This window comes from Diplotaxodon limnothrissa, linkage group LG2 (genome assembly GCF_057381915.1).
Source record: "Diplotaxodon limnothrissa isolate DT_005_m linkage group LG2, D_limnothrissa_male_GT1.1, whole genome shotgun sequence".
Taxonomy (NCBI): domain Eukaryota; kingdom Metazoa; phylum Chordata; class Actinopteri; order Cichliformes; family Cichlidae; genus Diplotaxodon; species Diplotaxodon limnothrissa.
In genome coordinates, this window is record NC_140597.1 from 24101064 (window position 1) to 24117436 (window position 16373).

At 39.7% G+C, this 16373-nt stretch overlaps 1 protein-coding gene across 1 annotated transcript; it reads right to left on the reverse strand.

Annotated features, from left to right (window-relative positions):
* Positions 1–6054: 6054 nt before the first annotated feature.
* cysltr1 (cysteinyl leukotriene receptor 1) lies at positions 6055–7089 on the reverse strand. The gene has a single exon (XM_085368694.1). The coding sequence runs from the start codon at positions 7087–7089 to the stop codon at positions 6055–6057; it is 1035 nt and encodes a 344-aa protein (XP_085224820.1).
* Between the last annotated feature and the right edge of the window lie 9284 nt (positions 7090–16373).

A 16373-nucleotide genomic window follows, 5' to 3' on the forward strand; every position in this document is an offset into this window, starting at 1 on the left:
GGATGGAGACCTCAATGCATTGTGTGGAGCTTCTGTGTCTTGACATTTCAATTCAATTCAATTATATTTACTCTATATTTATAGAGTGTCAAATCACAACAACAGTTCCCTCAAGACCCCACATTAAATGGTAACTGGCCTGTATTTGTATAGTGCTTTACTTAGTCCCTATAGACCCCAAAGCGCTTTACACTACTTTCAGTCATCCACCCATTCACACACAGGTGACAGCAAACTACATTGTAGCCACAGCCATCCTGGGGCACACTGACAGAGGCGAGGCTGCCGGACACTGGTGCCACCGGGCCCTCTGACCACCACCAGTAGGCAACAGGTGAAGTGTCTTGCCCAAGGACACAACGACCAGACTGTCGGACTCTGCCAACTCTTGAGCCCCGATTAACACAAAGAAAACAAAGAAAGCCTCAACAATCATAAGACCCCCTATGAACAAACACTTTGGCGAGAGTGGGAAGGAAAAACTCCCTTTTAACAGGAAGAAACCTCCAGTAGAACCAGGCTCAGGGAGGGGCGGCTGCCTTCTGCAAACGACTGGGGATCAGTGGATGAAGACAGAACAGAAGATATGCTTGGAAAGAGAGCCAGAGATCAATAATAACAAATAATTAAATGCAAAGAGGTGCATTAACACATAGTGAGTGAAAAAGGTGAGTGAAGAAGAATCACTTAATGCATCATGGGAATCCCTGATCCAGCCTATATAACTATATACTTTATCAAAAAGTAAAGTTTTAAACCTAATGGTAATAGTAGAGAGGGCGTCTGTCTCCTGAATCCAAACTGGGAGCCTCCCATTCGACTTTAAAATATTATAGGAACCACAAGCAAGCCTGCAGTCTGAGAGCAAAGAGCTGTAATGGGGTGATACGGTATTATAAGATCATTAAGATAAGATGGGGCCTGATTATTCAAGACATTATTCAAGTAGCTGATGAGTAGGATACAGATTTAACAGGGAGCCAATGAAGAAGAATTATGCTCTGTTTTCCTAGTCTCTGTCAGGACTCTTGCTGCAGCAATTTGGATCAACTAAAGACTTTTCAAGGAGTTTTAGGACATCCTGATCATCTGTCCAAATCAGTTTTTACAGAACTGTGCAGGAGATTTGTTTTTAAATATTTTCTGGCAAAGTCTAGTCTGATCTTCCTGTTGTTGAGTGTAACCCATTGTTTGTACCATAAACCTTTTATATTTCCATTTGTGAAGGCTTCTCTTGATTGTAGACTTGACTGACACGTCAATCACACCTTGACTGTGGTTGCATACAGAGGCAGCAATACAAAAAATGTGGTGGCCAAGCCAAATCAAGCAGTGAGTGAAAGTGAAAGTAAAAAGTGAGGAAAACAAAGTGTAAACCTCCCACACAGGTCATGAACTGTAATCTTGTAGCTGACCAGCCCTTCAAGGCACTCCACCATCACTGCTTCAGCCTGCTGCTACGTTTTTGGTTCCTAAAAAGAGGCTGTTCTCTCCCTGCGTTTAATATCAATGCAGACACTGTCTCAAGGCATGAGAGCCAAAGGACACCTTGTCTCTGTGACGCAAGCAGGATTTCACAGAATGCCGGGATGTGATGCCCGGGGATGAAAACATGTTGCATACGTATGGCCTTTGGCTCTTGATGTGCTTTCTCCAGTCTAAGAAAAATATCAGCTTGTGTTTAGAGAGTTCAGAGTTTCAACAGAAAGCTTTTGTTACACACTAGTTTGACAGGATACGACTGTTTACCAGGCAGGAAAGACGCTATGGAAAAACATTTTTCGAAGATTTCAAATCAGCTGACAAAAATTTCAAAAATTATAGCTGCATGTGCGAAGGAAAAGAGTACTCGACTCTAATTTCTGCTAATAATACTTCATTGCAAAGTCCCAGGCATAAAAACAACAGCAACAAAAGGACCGCTCAAAAACTCAGTAACTGATTGTGATGATATAAAATGACGGTGCCTGAAAACTTGTTCTACTTCTCCATGTTGAACGCCCATGAATTAGATATTAGTGAATAAATAAACATCTGTGGGGTAATTCTGTATCACTTTGGGCCATTCTGTTTTTGATCAGCTCCATAAAAACCCTAAACTCGATCGGCCTCTCAAACACAGAATAATAAAACACCATGGACAACTACATATTCAAGGCCTGTTCCGCTCGTGGTATTCATCAGTGTGATCTCTTTGTCTAAGGCAAATACAAAAATCCCTCAGAACAATTTTAGCAAGCTTTTTTGATTAGGTTACTTCATTTGAAAATATGACTGAAAGGCTAAATGCCTGACACAGAAACAGCTCTCCCAGGAAGCTCCTCCAAGTGTTTCTCATCTAGCAGAGTGAGTGTTTACACATGTTGTAAAAGTAAGTCTGTTTCCCCTTAAAAAACAAAACACAAAACCCCACACAGTGAAAGTGGATTAGAAAAAAACAAACTAAGTAAACAAATAAAAACAAATGAAGGTTTTGGAGGTTTTGAGTTTGAAGTCCAAACTCAGACTTGATCGAGATGCTCTCTAATGACCTTAAACAGGCTGTTCATGCTTAAGTTTTCCAGTGTTGCTGAATTAAAACAAGTGTGCAAAGAAGAATGGGACAAGATTTCTCCAAGGTGATGTCAAAGAGCAGTTCTTGCAATTCTTGAATTCAAGAATGGTAAAATTTGTTATCGAAACAGACGCCCACCTATGGGCAAATCACCCTCAATTAGCCTAACCCCACTAACTGCATAGTGCTAAATGCTGACCACTACGCCACCATATTCTACTTTTATATAAACATCATGAAAGAAAAGCAATGGTTTCATTACTTTAATGGTTAGCTGACGCCTTAAGTATATGTAAACAATAGACAGTGTGATTGCTCATGGATATTTACTGCCAGGCTGGAGCTTGAGTTGCAGATGCATCGTGCTCATTGCTGGCTTTGAACGGCCCATTTTCTTCATTAGCTGCAAAAAGTTTAAAATTCCACAGTGTCGCTCTGTAAATGTCCACGAATCTTTAACTGCCTCAACATGTCAGGTCAGTTCATTTCCTGCGTCCTCTGAAATTTAACTTCTGTTGATATATCTGTGTGTTATTGTAGGATCTTTACCTTACAATATAAAGCATGCTGAGGCAACTTTTGCTGTGTTTTAGCATATATAAATAAAACTGAAGAGTCTCTCTACACACTGTGTTTCTGTTCAAAGTTTAAATACAAAATGTGATTGTTCCCGAATGCTCCTGATTAAATTTTTTTTTTTACAAAAAGACCAAGAAATTACAAAATATTTAGATATTTTTAGTGTTACATAATAATTAATATTTTAATCATAGAAGATTAATGAGTTATCTCTAAAGTCATCTTTTAGATTTAGTATATTTTTAATGATCAAAGATGGATGATTCCACAGGCATTTATTGCTCAAAGTCATCAAATCCGTGTATTTATTAAAAACAAATCTTTAAAATGATCCATGACTTTTCTATTATTGATACTTTTCCAGAATTTTATTCTTTTGGTTGAATAACATCTGTAAAATTAGTTTTAAAAAAGTATTTATGGCAAACTATACTTTCCGTTTTTTCTATTTAAAAAATAGCCTTTTCTGATATTATGTTAAATTTGTAATTGTATTTTAATATTATATAATTTTATCTTGAAAATTTTTTTTTATGTTTATTTAAAAGTACAGTTAATTCTATTTTAGGTCTTTATCATTATTAATTTTTGTTCGCTTTTAAAATAAAAGTCTTAATTTTATTGCAATTTCATGTACTTAAAAATAAGAGGAATATTTGTTACATTTAACAGATGAAATCTGTCAAGATTTTTTTTTAAGCGTGTCCAACCTGGAAAAATATTAATTATAATTAAAATATTAATAGAAAATCATGTTACTTAGCAGGTTTACAGGTTTCGAACCTTTCCAACAATAAAACAGTTTTTACAAGCCCCAATTTCTGCCCCTCACCGTGCTTCCAGATGCTGGCCAATCATAGACAAGACTGTCTTTAGTAAGGTGGGCCTCAAATAGCCTTAGTTTAATGAATGAAATGATTGTCCCAGAAAAACAATGCAGAGCAAGAAATAAGTATGATACATAAATGAAGCTAAATTAATTAAATAGGAATGAATCTGCAGCATGAATTGAATAAAGCTATGTGAGTGACTTCCTGCAATGAATAGTGCACAATTATCTATACCCTCTTTAGAAGCAAGTAAGAATCAAGCAGGGACTTTCTCTGCTTCCTGTATAGCTAGCATCCTTGCTGTGAGGTACACTAATACTGTTATGGGATAGATAGCTCCTGTTTTCCAGACTGAGACAAACAGCTTTTTGTGCCAATGGCGGGGGGAGCCGATCATGTGCTTGATATTATCTGTGTATGAAGCGGTAATACAGTGGCCTTCTATGTTCTAATCAGCAGGGTCAGCCTCATCAGTCTCATCTTCTCTCACTGTTTTGTATTTCTAAATTACCCCCGAAGCATAATTCATTTATGGCTGTTGTGGGTTTATGGAAGGATGAAATATGCTCTTAACCTTTACTTACCCTGAAAATCACTCCAAAAAACCAAAAAATCCCAACAAAACACACACAAAACCACACAAAAACAACCCAACAACAGCAAAACAAACAAACAAGCCACAAAAAAATCAACAAAACAAAAAAACAGAAATGTCGATAAAAGAGGACACAAACCAGATGATCATCCAGCGTCCCACCTATTTTGGGAACTGGGGTTGTATGCTCACATACCATACATATGATCATATGACTTATATGTTTCTCACAAATTCAATTTGTGAAAGACCTCCACAGTTTCTAGACATGAAAACAGTGGCTCATTGTTTTTCTAAAAACATAGTATGGCAAGGGAGACAATGAGCTGTACGCAAGAACTAACAATATTTGTACTGGTGTTGACCCCCAGTGGCCAGAGGGTGTAGCTGCTCCTAAGGGCTCTGGGAATTTAATAGACTTTTATGACAGAATCTTTTATTAATGCAGTTATTATACATGGCTTGAAAATTTGCTTGAATACAGCAACATATTTCCATGTGTTTAAAGGAATAGTTCGACATTTTGGGTAATAAATGTTGCTTATTTTTGCTAATGTCAGGTAGTAAAAAGAGTGGCACCATTCTCATGTTGCTTTGTGAAAGTGAGGTTTAATTCAGCATAAAGCCAAAGCTGTAAACATTCGAGGGATTAAATATGTGCACTGAGTAGTGAGCCTTACAGACACCTGTAGGTGGATGTGTTACCTGTGGAGAGCAACATGCAAGCTATTTAGTCCCTCTTCCAGTCATGTGGCTTCAGTTTCACATGGGTACGTTCTCCCCAATCTCCCAAAATGTCAACTATTGCTTTAGAGGTACCCTCTAAATCCACAAACCTTCCTGTAAAAATGTGAAATATTTATTACTATTCATACATTAAAAAAAAAGAAAAGAAAAATAATGTCTAAAATGTGTAGAAATCTCAGAGTAAACCAAAACACATAAACTAAGACAGGAAATGATGATAACTCGTACTGAAAAAACAGAAATCAAAGTAATGTTTCCACAAAGAAATGTGAAAAATAAAAGCGACAGCATAGAGTAGAATAATTATAAAGGAAAATAAATACCCACAGTCTTTACCACACTGCTCTTTCTACAGTATTCACCATGAGGCAGAGATTAACCCTTCATATGCAAGTTACAAAGTTCGAACCTTGACCTTCTTGAACCTTCAATAAAAAGTCATAGCCTACTACACCATCATATAAATACATTCATGCAGTGACATAACATATATATTTGCATTTACACCACAACCTTTAGATCACGACAGGCTACATTATACTGAAAATACATAACATCACTTAAATATTTAACAAATACTTTGAGATGATAAATATCAACTTACGTGAGGATGATCCTCTGGAGACAGTCTGTTTAAATACTTAAAACTGTCAACATTTTTAAACTTCTGTCTTTTGTTGGCGTGAGAGCGCTACTCACTCTAAGCCTGATAAAATGTTCTTGTTGACAACTTGTCTTCATGATGCCATTTAACCGGTCTTCAGCTGTTGGTTTTCCCCTGACTCTGAAGCTGTGATGGGCTTTCGCCTGTCTGTGCGTTGCATGGTGCTTGCCTTCATGGATTGGCGCAGCGAGGACAGCCGGCTGCGGAAACCCTCCCCAGAGAAGAAGTAAAGCAGCGGATCAAAACAGGAGTTGGCAGCAGCCAGGCACAGCGTCACCACCACCAACTTCTGCATGGAAACATTCTCGCAGTGGGTAGTGTCTCCCCGAGACAGAAAGTTCAGGTGCACGGTGCGCTGCACGTGGTAAGGCATGAAGCTGACCAGAAAGGTCAGCAGGACAATGACAATCATCCGGATGGCTCTGGTGCCTGTGCCCCGCTGACGGCGGGCAGCATGGGTGCGGGAAAGCAGGGTTCGGACTATGCCAGCGTAGCAAAGTATGATGACCAGAAAGGGCAGGACAAAGCCCACCATCAGCGACACATAGTTCAGCGCAATTAGTTTTTTCAAGCTTTTCCCGGGTGGAGGTGGCTCGAAGCATTTGGTTTTATTCGTTATCGGATCAAACTTCTGGCCAGATATCAGGAAGGGTGAAGATAAAAGACAGATCACTACCCAGATAGCACCACAAACAAGGCGTGCACGGTTCTCTGTCACCAGCCGCAGGTTCTGCACAGGGAAAACAATAGCCAAGAAACGCGTGAAAGACATAGCTGCCATGAAGTAAATACTACAGTAGAGGTTTACATAGAGGGCGTAAGAGCTGATACGACAGAGAAAGTCCCCCTCGTGCCAGTCTCCCTTTCTGACATAGTAGAGAACTCGCAGCGGCAGCGTCATAACGCACAGCAGATCAGACACAGCCAGGTTCAGCATGTAGACGTGAAAGGGTGAGCTCTGGCGATACGTTCTGATAAGCACCACCAGGGCAAAGCCATTCCCAACCAGGCCTAGAACTGTGATGAGGGAGTATGCTGTTGAGTAGACCTGGTTACGGAAGTCATCGATGGACTCGCACTGACTGGAGTTGTCCTGCAAACCACCTGTCACATTCTCCATTTGTGTAGCTGCTGAGACAGAGGGAAAGCGCATTATGAGCGTGCATAAAAATGTGTAAATGAAAGTGGTTCAGGCCCCCAAAAAATATGCATATGAGAAAGCAAAAACGCAGAGCTGTGTAAAGTGCTGTAACCCCAATGTGGTAGATTATTTCTCAGATAGTCTGTGAGCCTGTCGTGCAATTCTGGAAGAAACACCGAAAACAGATAAGCACTTTCAACCTCCATCCTGTCACATGGTAAAGCTTCTGTTTTTGGTTTCATAAGCTAATGTCTCTTTTAGATGCAGTTCTTGTGAAATGTTGAGACACTGTTCATTGTGAGCACTTGTCACAGACTCATTATTAACAGATGGATCACATTCTGTCAGACTCCACTTCACTACGGGGCAAATCGTTTCATTTAGCATTGTGCAGGCGATAAATTATTAAGGAGCGTGCATATGTGTTACATAACTCACCATGCACCTGAGCGTAACTGTAATGCACATTCACTACTGTGAAGCTAAAAACTCGTTGATTCAGTTTCAGTTAACAGACTTTCTGTTGCTCTTTCACTTTTGATTGAAAGACATTCTCAAAGCACTCTTTAAATTAACAAATAGATTATTTGCACCGCTCAGACAATGAGTGGTAACTTCTAACAATAAGCCTACACGCTGCTGAGCGCTTTCTCTGTCACCCACAGCTGTTAGCAAAAGTATAAACATCACAAAAATAAAACCCACATTCCAGCAAATTCAACTCCAGCTAAGGCATGTTCTCCTTACCGGTGAATTCTTGTTTTCAAAAATGGTATGTCAATCTTCACTCCCGCCTGACGTCCGCAATCACAATGCTGCCTCAGACCGACTGCCTGCTTCATCTACCAGATGTTGCCACAGTAATGGAATGATGCTGCGTCTTCAGAGGCTCACTTTGAAAGCAAGTTGAAGTGGGGCTGGTCTTTCCCTTTAACTACGCAGCACAGTCACATCAAACTCAGTGACATCACAAACACTTTAGCTCATGGGGGGAAACAACTGTAAAGGTGATCTTTTTTTACTTCTTCGCTGTAGGCAATATTGTGCTTTCATTTGCCAAAATTTGTTACTAATATTTTTTTTACTGCCACTTACTGATTTATCCTGATAGGCCAGTATCTGCTTCTGCTGAACACACACCCTAAACCATCTTTTCCACTCACTTCACACTTTCCTGGTGCAATGCAAACACCATCTGTTCTTTATTTATTTTCTCATATTTCCCCCTCAGATGACTGTATCAGCCTGCCTGACCTGTTCGAGTCTGACACCTTGTTGACACAGCAATTTCTAACAACATATTGTGTACATAGTGTCTAATGTCACTGGGCACTGCATGAAAAGTGTTGGGAAATAGGAACATTTAAAGTCTTTGCTTTAGGTGACAGCTTATGTCTAGTCGCTTTGTAATGAACACGTCGTTTACTATGCAGCTGTCGAGTAAACTGGAGAGTTTAGCGCAGCTGTTTTGTCTGAACATGTTGACAACAAGTTGGAACTCGGGTTGACACGGGTGATGATGACGATTAGCTATAAAGAAAGGAGATGCAGAGATAGTTAGTTAACCCAAAGAAGGAAAACACAACAACATCATCAACAGCTGTTGTGCTGCATTTCCTTTGTATATTGCCAATGAGCGTGGTTTACACTAAGTTAATGGAGTGCGGATGCTGCAGTGGAAATGGGCAAACTCATTCTCACAGTTGAACGGCCTTTGGGATGGAAGGGCAAGATAATTCATCTATAATCTATTTAGTGGTTCAGCACAAGCATAAAAAAACAAAGGCGTCTGTTACATTATGTATTAGCTTGAAAATGCATTAGCGCCAAACGCAGGGAGTAATGACGGGTAGGTGGGGGCAGGTCTTTTGAGACGTTGAAAGATGTTGAGAGGATATTTGTGTGTTTGTTTGTTTTTCTGAGTCATTACATTCCACGAAATACAAGCGCCAGAAACTGAAAAACGTACAAAGTGTTTAGCGTTTACCACATGTAGCCGTTCTTTGTGTGACCTCAATGAGATTTGAGTCTTAATGTTGGCAACAAATGCTTTCCTCCGCCATCGCAAAACTTAATGGCGCATTGGCAGACTTAAAAACACTTGCTCGACAGATTAGCGTTATCTGTTTGCATCTGTGAGCGTGCACTTGAAAACTGTTAACTGGTGATGAACTCGAGTGCACTTTGTGGATTCTGAACTGTGGTTTCTTTGTGGATCATAATTGTATTGATCTACAAAATGCAATAAAACAGTCCAATGTGAGCGGGAAGTGGAGACGCTTAACATGTTGAGTGCATCATCCCAGATTTACCTCATTTACTCAGAATTTTACTGACTGCTCATTTACACAGAGCTCTTTTGCTGTCTCGCCTCAGCATTTCCAGCTAACTTGTAGCTCTTTGGAAAAGCCAAAAAAGACGAGCCTTGTTTCCCCCAATACCACGGCTGCCACAGCTGTGTAACTGCTAATTGCTATGTTCTTCCTGCGCCTGTGTGAGTTCTCTCCAGGTGTTCTGGCTTGCTACAGTGACCCAAAGACATGTGTAACAGTTTACTTGGTATTTCTAAATTGGCTGTGGGTGTGACCATGACCTGAGCGGCAGGTATTCTGTTTATTACCCATTTTCAGCTGGGATAAGATCAAGCCCTCCATGCTAAATCCACAGTTAAATATATGAATAGCTACAGATAGATGGATTAAATTAAGCTTTATTAGCTACACAAGTTAGATAGATCCGACTTTTTAGCCTGTGTTTGAGCGCTAACAGCATATTAGTTTTAGTTTATCTTCCTTGCTAAATTCTCTGCGACGGTCATAGGGCAACACAGTGGTTAGCTCTGCTGCCTCAGCACAAGAACGTCAATGTGCTTGCAAGGCTATGCATGCTATATGCACATCTATAGGCATGCTAGGCTAGCTGATGATTCTAAATTGGCTTTCAGTGTGAATATTAGCAGTGTTGGGAAGGTTACTTTTGAAATGTATTCCACTACAGATTACAGAATACATGCCCCAAAATGTATTTTGTAACGTATTCCATTACGTTACTCAGAGTAACGTATTCTGAATACTCTGGATTACTTAATATATTATCATGCTTTTTACAACCACATGAATGTCCTATTGCTGTGTGATTTATTACTATCACTGAGGGTTACTTGCCATACCAATACCAACTAGATTTTTAAATCTTAATATAGATGAGTAACAGTAGGGTGGACATTAGGTAAGGCTGCACTTTTTGCAGCGATGTCATATAGAAAACTATTCCGCGTGTATATAAAACAGATCCGCGGCTCTGAACCGTAGTAAAGGGACGTCTGGCTAATACATCGCTAATACGTCGGGTTCCGTGTCGGGCTTTACTTTTTACACGAACACAGTGTACAGTCAAGTCTTAATAGCTTACTTACAACTGGGCTACACTGCCCATGAGGCTACATTCTCTATGCCTGTAACACTCTGCCTATTGCCTTCATATTAAATAATTTTTTGAACAATAATTCAAAAAAATATTTCATTACGTCAATATGCAGGCCGCAAGTAGGGGTGACATGGGCCGCGAGATTGAGACACAGGCATTAGAGCGTCTTAATGCGTGTTTTGTTTGGGTTTCCAGCGGCGTGGAATTACCAAAAATTGAGGGAGCATGGCCCAACATGTGAAACAGGAAAAGACCACCATGTAATCCCTTTGTTTCAACAAAGTAACTGCATTCTGGATACTACCCTTTTAAATGGTAACTGTAACAGAATAAATCAACTTTAAACACGTAGTGCCGGTACATGTATTCCGTTACTCCCCAACACTTACTTTTAGTATGAGCAGTTGTCTGCCTCTCTGTGTTAGCCACCCACCTCTTCTTCTTCCTAGCGTTTGTCCCGCGTGGCAGGGCTTTGCGACAAATCCGTCTCCATTAGCCACCCACCTATGACCCTGAATTGGATAAGTGGAAGAAAATAGATGGATGGACATGAACAGATGGACATTCACTAGCTAGTTGCTAGGTTTGATGCTTGGTATGTGGCTTACACTGGGTTAGCAATGATTGGGGAAAAAAATAACCCACTAAAAAAGAGAAAGCGCTGACAGAGCTGACTTATCTGTGGGTTAATGCTCACATTTAAAAAAAAAAACACCAAACATAAAAGCGTGTTTAAAGCAGTCGCTGCATTGTAAACTGGAACACAGACCTCTTTTGTGATAACCATTAATGCTAGAGGAATCCATGACTTCTTTTGGAAGTAGTCACAGATTTAGGTATTACTCCTGTCAACTTCTGTTTATTGGATGTAGCCACCCTACATACTTGAAATGGGCCCAACAACACTTCTGACTTCACAACAGCTCCAATCCTTTCATGGAAATGAGAGCAGCCGCCATTTAATTAAATCATTTTAAACCAGTGTTACACTGTTGAGTCTGTCATTATTCACCTCCATAATTTGCAAAATATAGCTGTTATAGATTAAAGAGAGATTTGTTGAGGTTCAAATCACTGTTAAATATATGTGTGATCCCCTGAAACTCAAATCTGTTTCAAATCATATGAGAAAGAACATCTTCATATGATTGATGTGATATCTGACTTTAAAAATGGTCCATTCTGTGGGTTTTTGCAGAGCCGGTGCTATCCTGCAGATGTTTATGTAGGTCACTTTATCTCTGAAATTACCACTTACCTCAGCAATTACCTCTGAGACAGAACCCTGCCAGAACACTCATAGGAAACAAACAACAAGCTTTGTGGTTTTCTAGTCGCTGACATTGTGCATGTATACAGAGTTCTTGTTAGCTGATCTAGAGATATTATTTCAAACATCCGGGATGCTTTGGGTCAGTGGAAATAGTGACACATCTTTGAATGGTACAGCTTCATTTTACACATCATGATAAAGAATTTAAGCCAGAGTGTATGCTGCACATATGTAAGAATACGGTCCGTTCAGATGACCCCCTGCTAGTCGTTATAGTCCTCATGCAGAGTATGTAGGGTTATATGACACTCAGCATTGTTGTTTCATATTTTTACCACATTTACCACATAACACCTCTCAAACAAAGACGAAACCAGACTAGTTTAGTGAATACAAACAAATGAAAAAACAAACAAACAGATAAATCTAATAGTGTATAAAAAGCAATAAAACCAAAATCATACAAAAGAAATATTCATGGGGAAACTGTTGTTTATCTGAGCTGTTAACATTGTGTAAGCGCTGTTTGTAGCATCCTGCAAAAGCAGAACAACTTACAGGCCACTTTCAGTGGACGTAAAGATATGAGGACACACTTTGTGTGAAAGTGTATCTAGTCTACATCTGTGTCAACATTTTTACAACCACGATTGTAAAAAACAAAGTTAAAATGTTGTTTAAAATCAAAATACATCAGAATGCACAGATTTCCAAATGTAATAACCTTATATTTTATTCACAAGAGAGCACATATCAAGTGTTTCAACTGAGACAATGAACTGTTTTAGGAAAAAAACACAGCTCAGTCATGTTTACCTATGTGTAGCATTCCCCTTCTTTGACAGCGGTCAGTAAACATCTAGAAACTGAGGACACCAGCTGCTCAAGAGGATTCCAGATGCTCATCAGTCGTGACTCGTGAGAGTCCTTTGTTCTAACATCCTGATGTTTTTAGAATTGTATTAAGTCAAGTGTCCTTTAAGTATGTGAGTCTCATCGTGAGCATGTTAACCTAAATGGTCATGCAGATTCCAATCAAATCATTGATTAGATCATCACTGATATTATTTATCAGATATTTATCAGTCAGATGTAACTACTGTTACACTGTAGACGGCTCATATATCCTGGGTTTCTTCATCTTCACTAACATTTCATTTATTCAAATAAATCAGCCAACCAAGAGGCACATTTTCAAGAGTTTTACTAGTAAATCTGCTCATTGTGTAGACTAGCCAAGTGTTCTTTCAGTCTAGTGTTTTGCATCTTCTACTAACAGATTATCGTAAATTATAAATTGTACGGTGGCCCTGAGAGGCCAAACGGACTGCAACTTCAGAAAACACTTGCAAAAAGAAAAACGCTGCAAAAAGAAAAACACTTCAAAAAGAAAAACAGCTGCAAAAAGAAAAACGCTGCAAAAAGAAAACCGCTGCAAAAGCACACAAGACACAACGGAAATGTTTCTGGGGAGAAAATAACCCAACGGACCAGTTGCACGAACCAAAACATGCCAACAAGTGCACTGGGACTGGGAGACACTTCAAAGAAGTGGAAGCGGGGCGGCCAAAGAGTAAACTTTCAAAAGTAAGTACTGAATATGATGTCACTTATTTATGTGCAAATGTTTAATAATGAAGAACATTAAAACATTACTGTTGGCCACATGCCGGCAAAGTTATGTGACATTAGCGATGTTTGTTTTTTCAGCGTTTACTTGGTTTTAAAGCCTTTACTTTATATGCCGTTCGATAGTCGACCTTAATCTTACAGAGAATCTGATGATTTTATGGATAATTAAAGTCAGTCATATATCCACAAACACAACAAGCTGAAAGTCAGTGATGCTGCTCGGTTTGCAGTCCTGAATATCACGGCACAAGCAGGATTCACTGCACTGTTAATGTTAGCCATGCTATATTGCTGCCTCTGTTCGGTGGTGTCGAGCCAAACGGACTTTAACGTGTGTTTGAACGAGCTGACGGTTCACTCGTTAAGCTGAAAGAAAGATGCCTTAATCACAGGAATCACACATGTGTCCACTGTACCATCTGGGAACCCTTCTTGTTTAGCACTCGTAATAACACAAACACTAAATCCTCCTTCTCTGGTGCTGTTTTGTAGCAGTGTATACACCTGAGACTGTCACCTGTCTGTCCTGCACTCTCTCTCTGTTTCTTACAAGTTACACTTGTGTTTGAATCCTGCAGCTTATCACACATTTGAGTTCCATGTGTGACAACTGCAAGTGTCCAGAATGAGGACAGACTGAGGGACCCACTGCTGCACATCATCTGTGAGGCTTTGCACCCCTGATGATTCACCAGGACAAACTCAGCAGTAGGGATGGGTACCGGTGTCCGGTGCCATGATGGCACTGGTTCTGACATAAACGGTAGTAACCAGACCGAAAAGCAGCGCACATTTCGGTGCTTTATTTTGGTGCTTTTTTTTCCTGAGCTGTGATAAACTTCTAGCCAATCATTTTACGTTTCCGAGGATAGTAGGCAGGGCCAGGTACGTACGTTCTTTTATGCAGAGCTACAGATTAAAAATGCCCAAGGCGAAGCGGTCAAAAGTCTGGCTGTACTTCACAGCAAAATATGCAAACTCAGCAGCCTGCAACAAGTGCTTTAAGCTGATACTGTGATACTGTCAAAGGAGGTAACACCTCGAATCCGATGAAACACCTGGCGACGCATAGCTTTTATTTTTTAAAAGCTGAGAAATGTGCCGTATTTGATGGCAGCAGCAGCCGTTCTTCTCTGCGTGAGTAGCTTAATGTTGTTCGTGTGTAATTTACGTTGAGTAGGCTAACCACGTTGTTACATTAATGCATGTAAGGTGAACTAGCAAACATCATCATAGCTACATGCGGCTGTCTTCTTGTTTGATGGCAGATACTCCCTTCACCCTGGCCAAAAAGGCTAAAATGACCAAAGAAAAAGAGGGAAACAGCTAAACATGAGAGGTTTTTGGACAAAGTTTGTATTTTTTCCATTGTTTAAGCACTGCTTCCGGCTAAGAGTGATACCATATATGCCCCATAGCTGCAGAAAAGGCACACATTGTTATCTTTTTACAAAAAACCAGCTGAATATGAGAGGTTTTTGGACCAATTTTGTGTTCTCCATTCTTTAAGCACCGGTTTGAGCACCGCTTGAGCACCGGCACCGTTTCAAAAGTACCGATTTGGCACCGGTATCAGATAAAACCTAAACGATACCCATCCCTACTCAGCAGTGTGTGAGGAAGAGGAGGAGGAAGAGCCAGCAGCAGCTGACAGATGGAGAGAATAGACAGACTGTTCCCTGTTTGTGAAGGACTGCTAGAAAAGTTTAGAATAACTAATTGTCTGTCCTGAATTAGTCTTATTAGGTAATGTTCAAATAATTTTATCATTCCAGTGTTTTCAGTGTGGGAGAAAGTACTCAGGGCCTTCAAGTTACACACTATGAAAGGCAGCAACAAGTGTAATATTCAGAAACCTAAAGTATGTATCAGCAGCAGAATGGAGCTAAAAAGAAATGTTTGTTTCAGTTCTATGAAGCTTTGAGTATTGAGTATGAGGATTAGTAGTGCTGCTGTGTTTGTTGCATCATATTGCTGTAATTGTTTATATGCTTTATATATTCTGAGGTAAGTTGATCTATAGTGTTACATCATATTCTATAAGGATGTTATGTGTTTGTATACTTTCTGCCCAGTTTGACCCATTTAGCAGAAGTCAGCCTGTTTGAGGCTCTGATATCTATTCTGTGTGACTTAAAGCAGTTATGACATGGTCTGATTTTCTCACCCAATAAAGGAATATTTAATATATCAGTCTACTCTTCATTCTATCAGAAACAGTTATCACAGCTCGTACATTTTCTTTTTACACATATGAGCCAAATTTAGTAATGCCAACATATTAAAAGAACAATATTTGTCTCATATATAATACATCTATATATATACTGTCAAAGATACTTGTCTTTGAGTAAAGATTTAAGGTGATAGGAAATATAAATAAATGCAACTTGAATCTTTACTGAAGCTCAGTATTTGACACGGAGTTCAAACTCACTGCTGTAATAACTAATAATGATTAATATAATAACTATAATATTGGCCATATTATATTTACATTACCAAAGTGAGATGACTTTAGTCTCATGAACAACATTAGCTAATTGTTATTTACTAGTTAATCTTAAATGACTGTTCAATACAGAAATGAAGCCCAACAATCATGTTTTACAGCCCTGTGGTCTCAGCCTCAGATACTTATCAAATCACACAAAGCTCATATAGAAACAAATGTACAAAATATGTTCTCCTTCATTTCTGTCAAACAAAGCTGTGTGAAACGTTTCCAGCTGTTAGTATCATGGTTGCTAGGCAACCTGGGCAGCGTGACGGAGGCTAGACCGTCCCATTTCACAAGCCTACAAGCCTCGCACTTCCGGCCTCAGCTGTCTTTGAGTACGCGGCCCTTGAGGACCGTTAAGGCTGCGTACTTTAAGGCTGCAGACCCTGAATCCGGTTGTTCAGTGATGACGCGACGAATCCTACTTCCGGG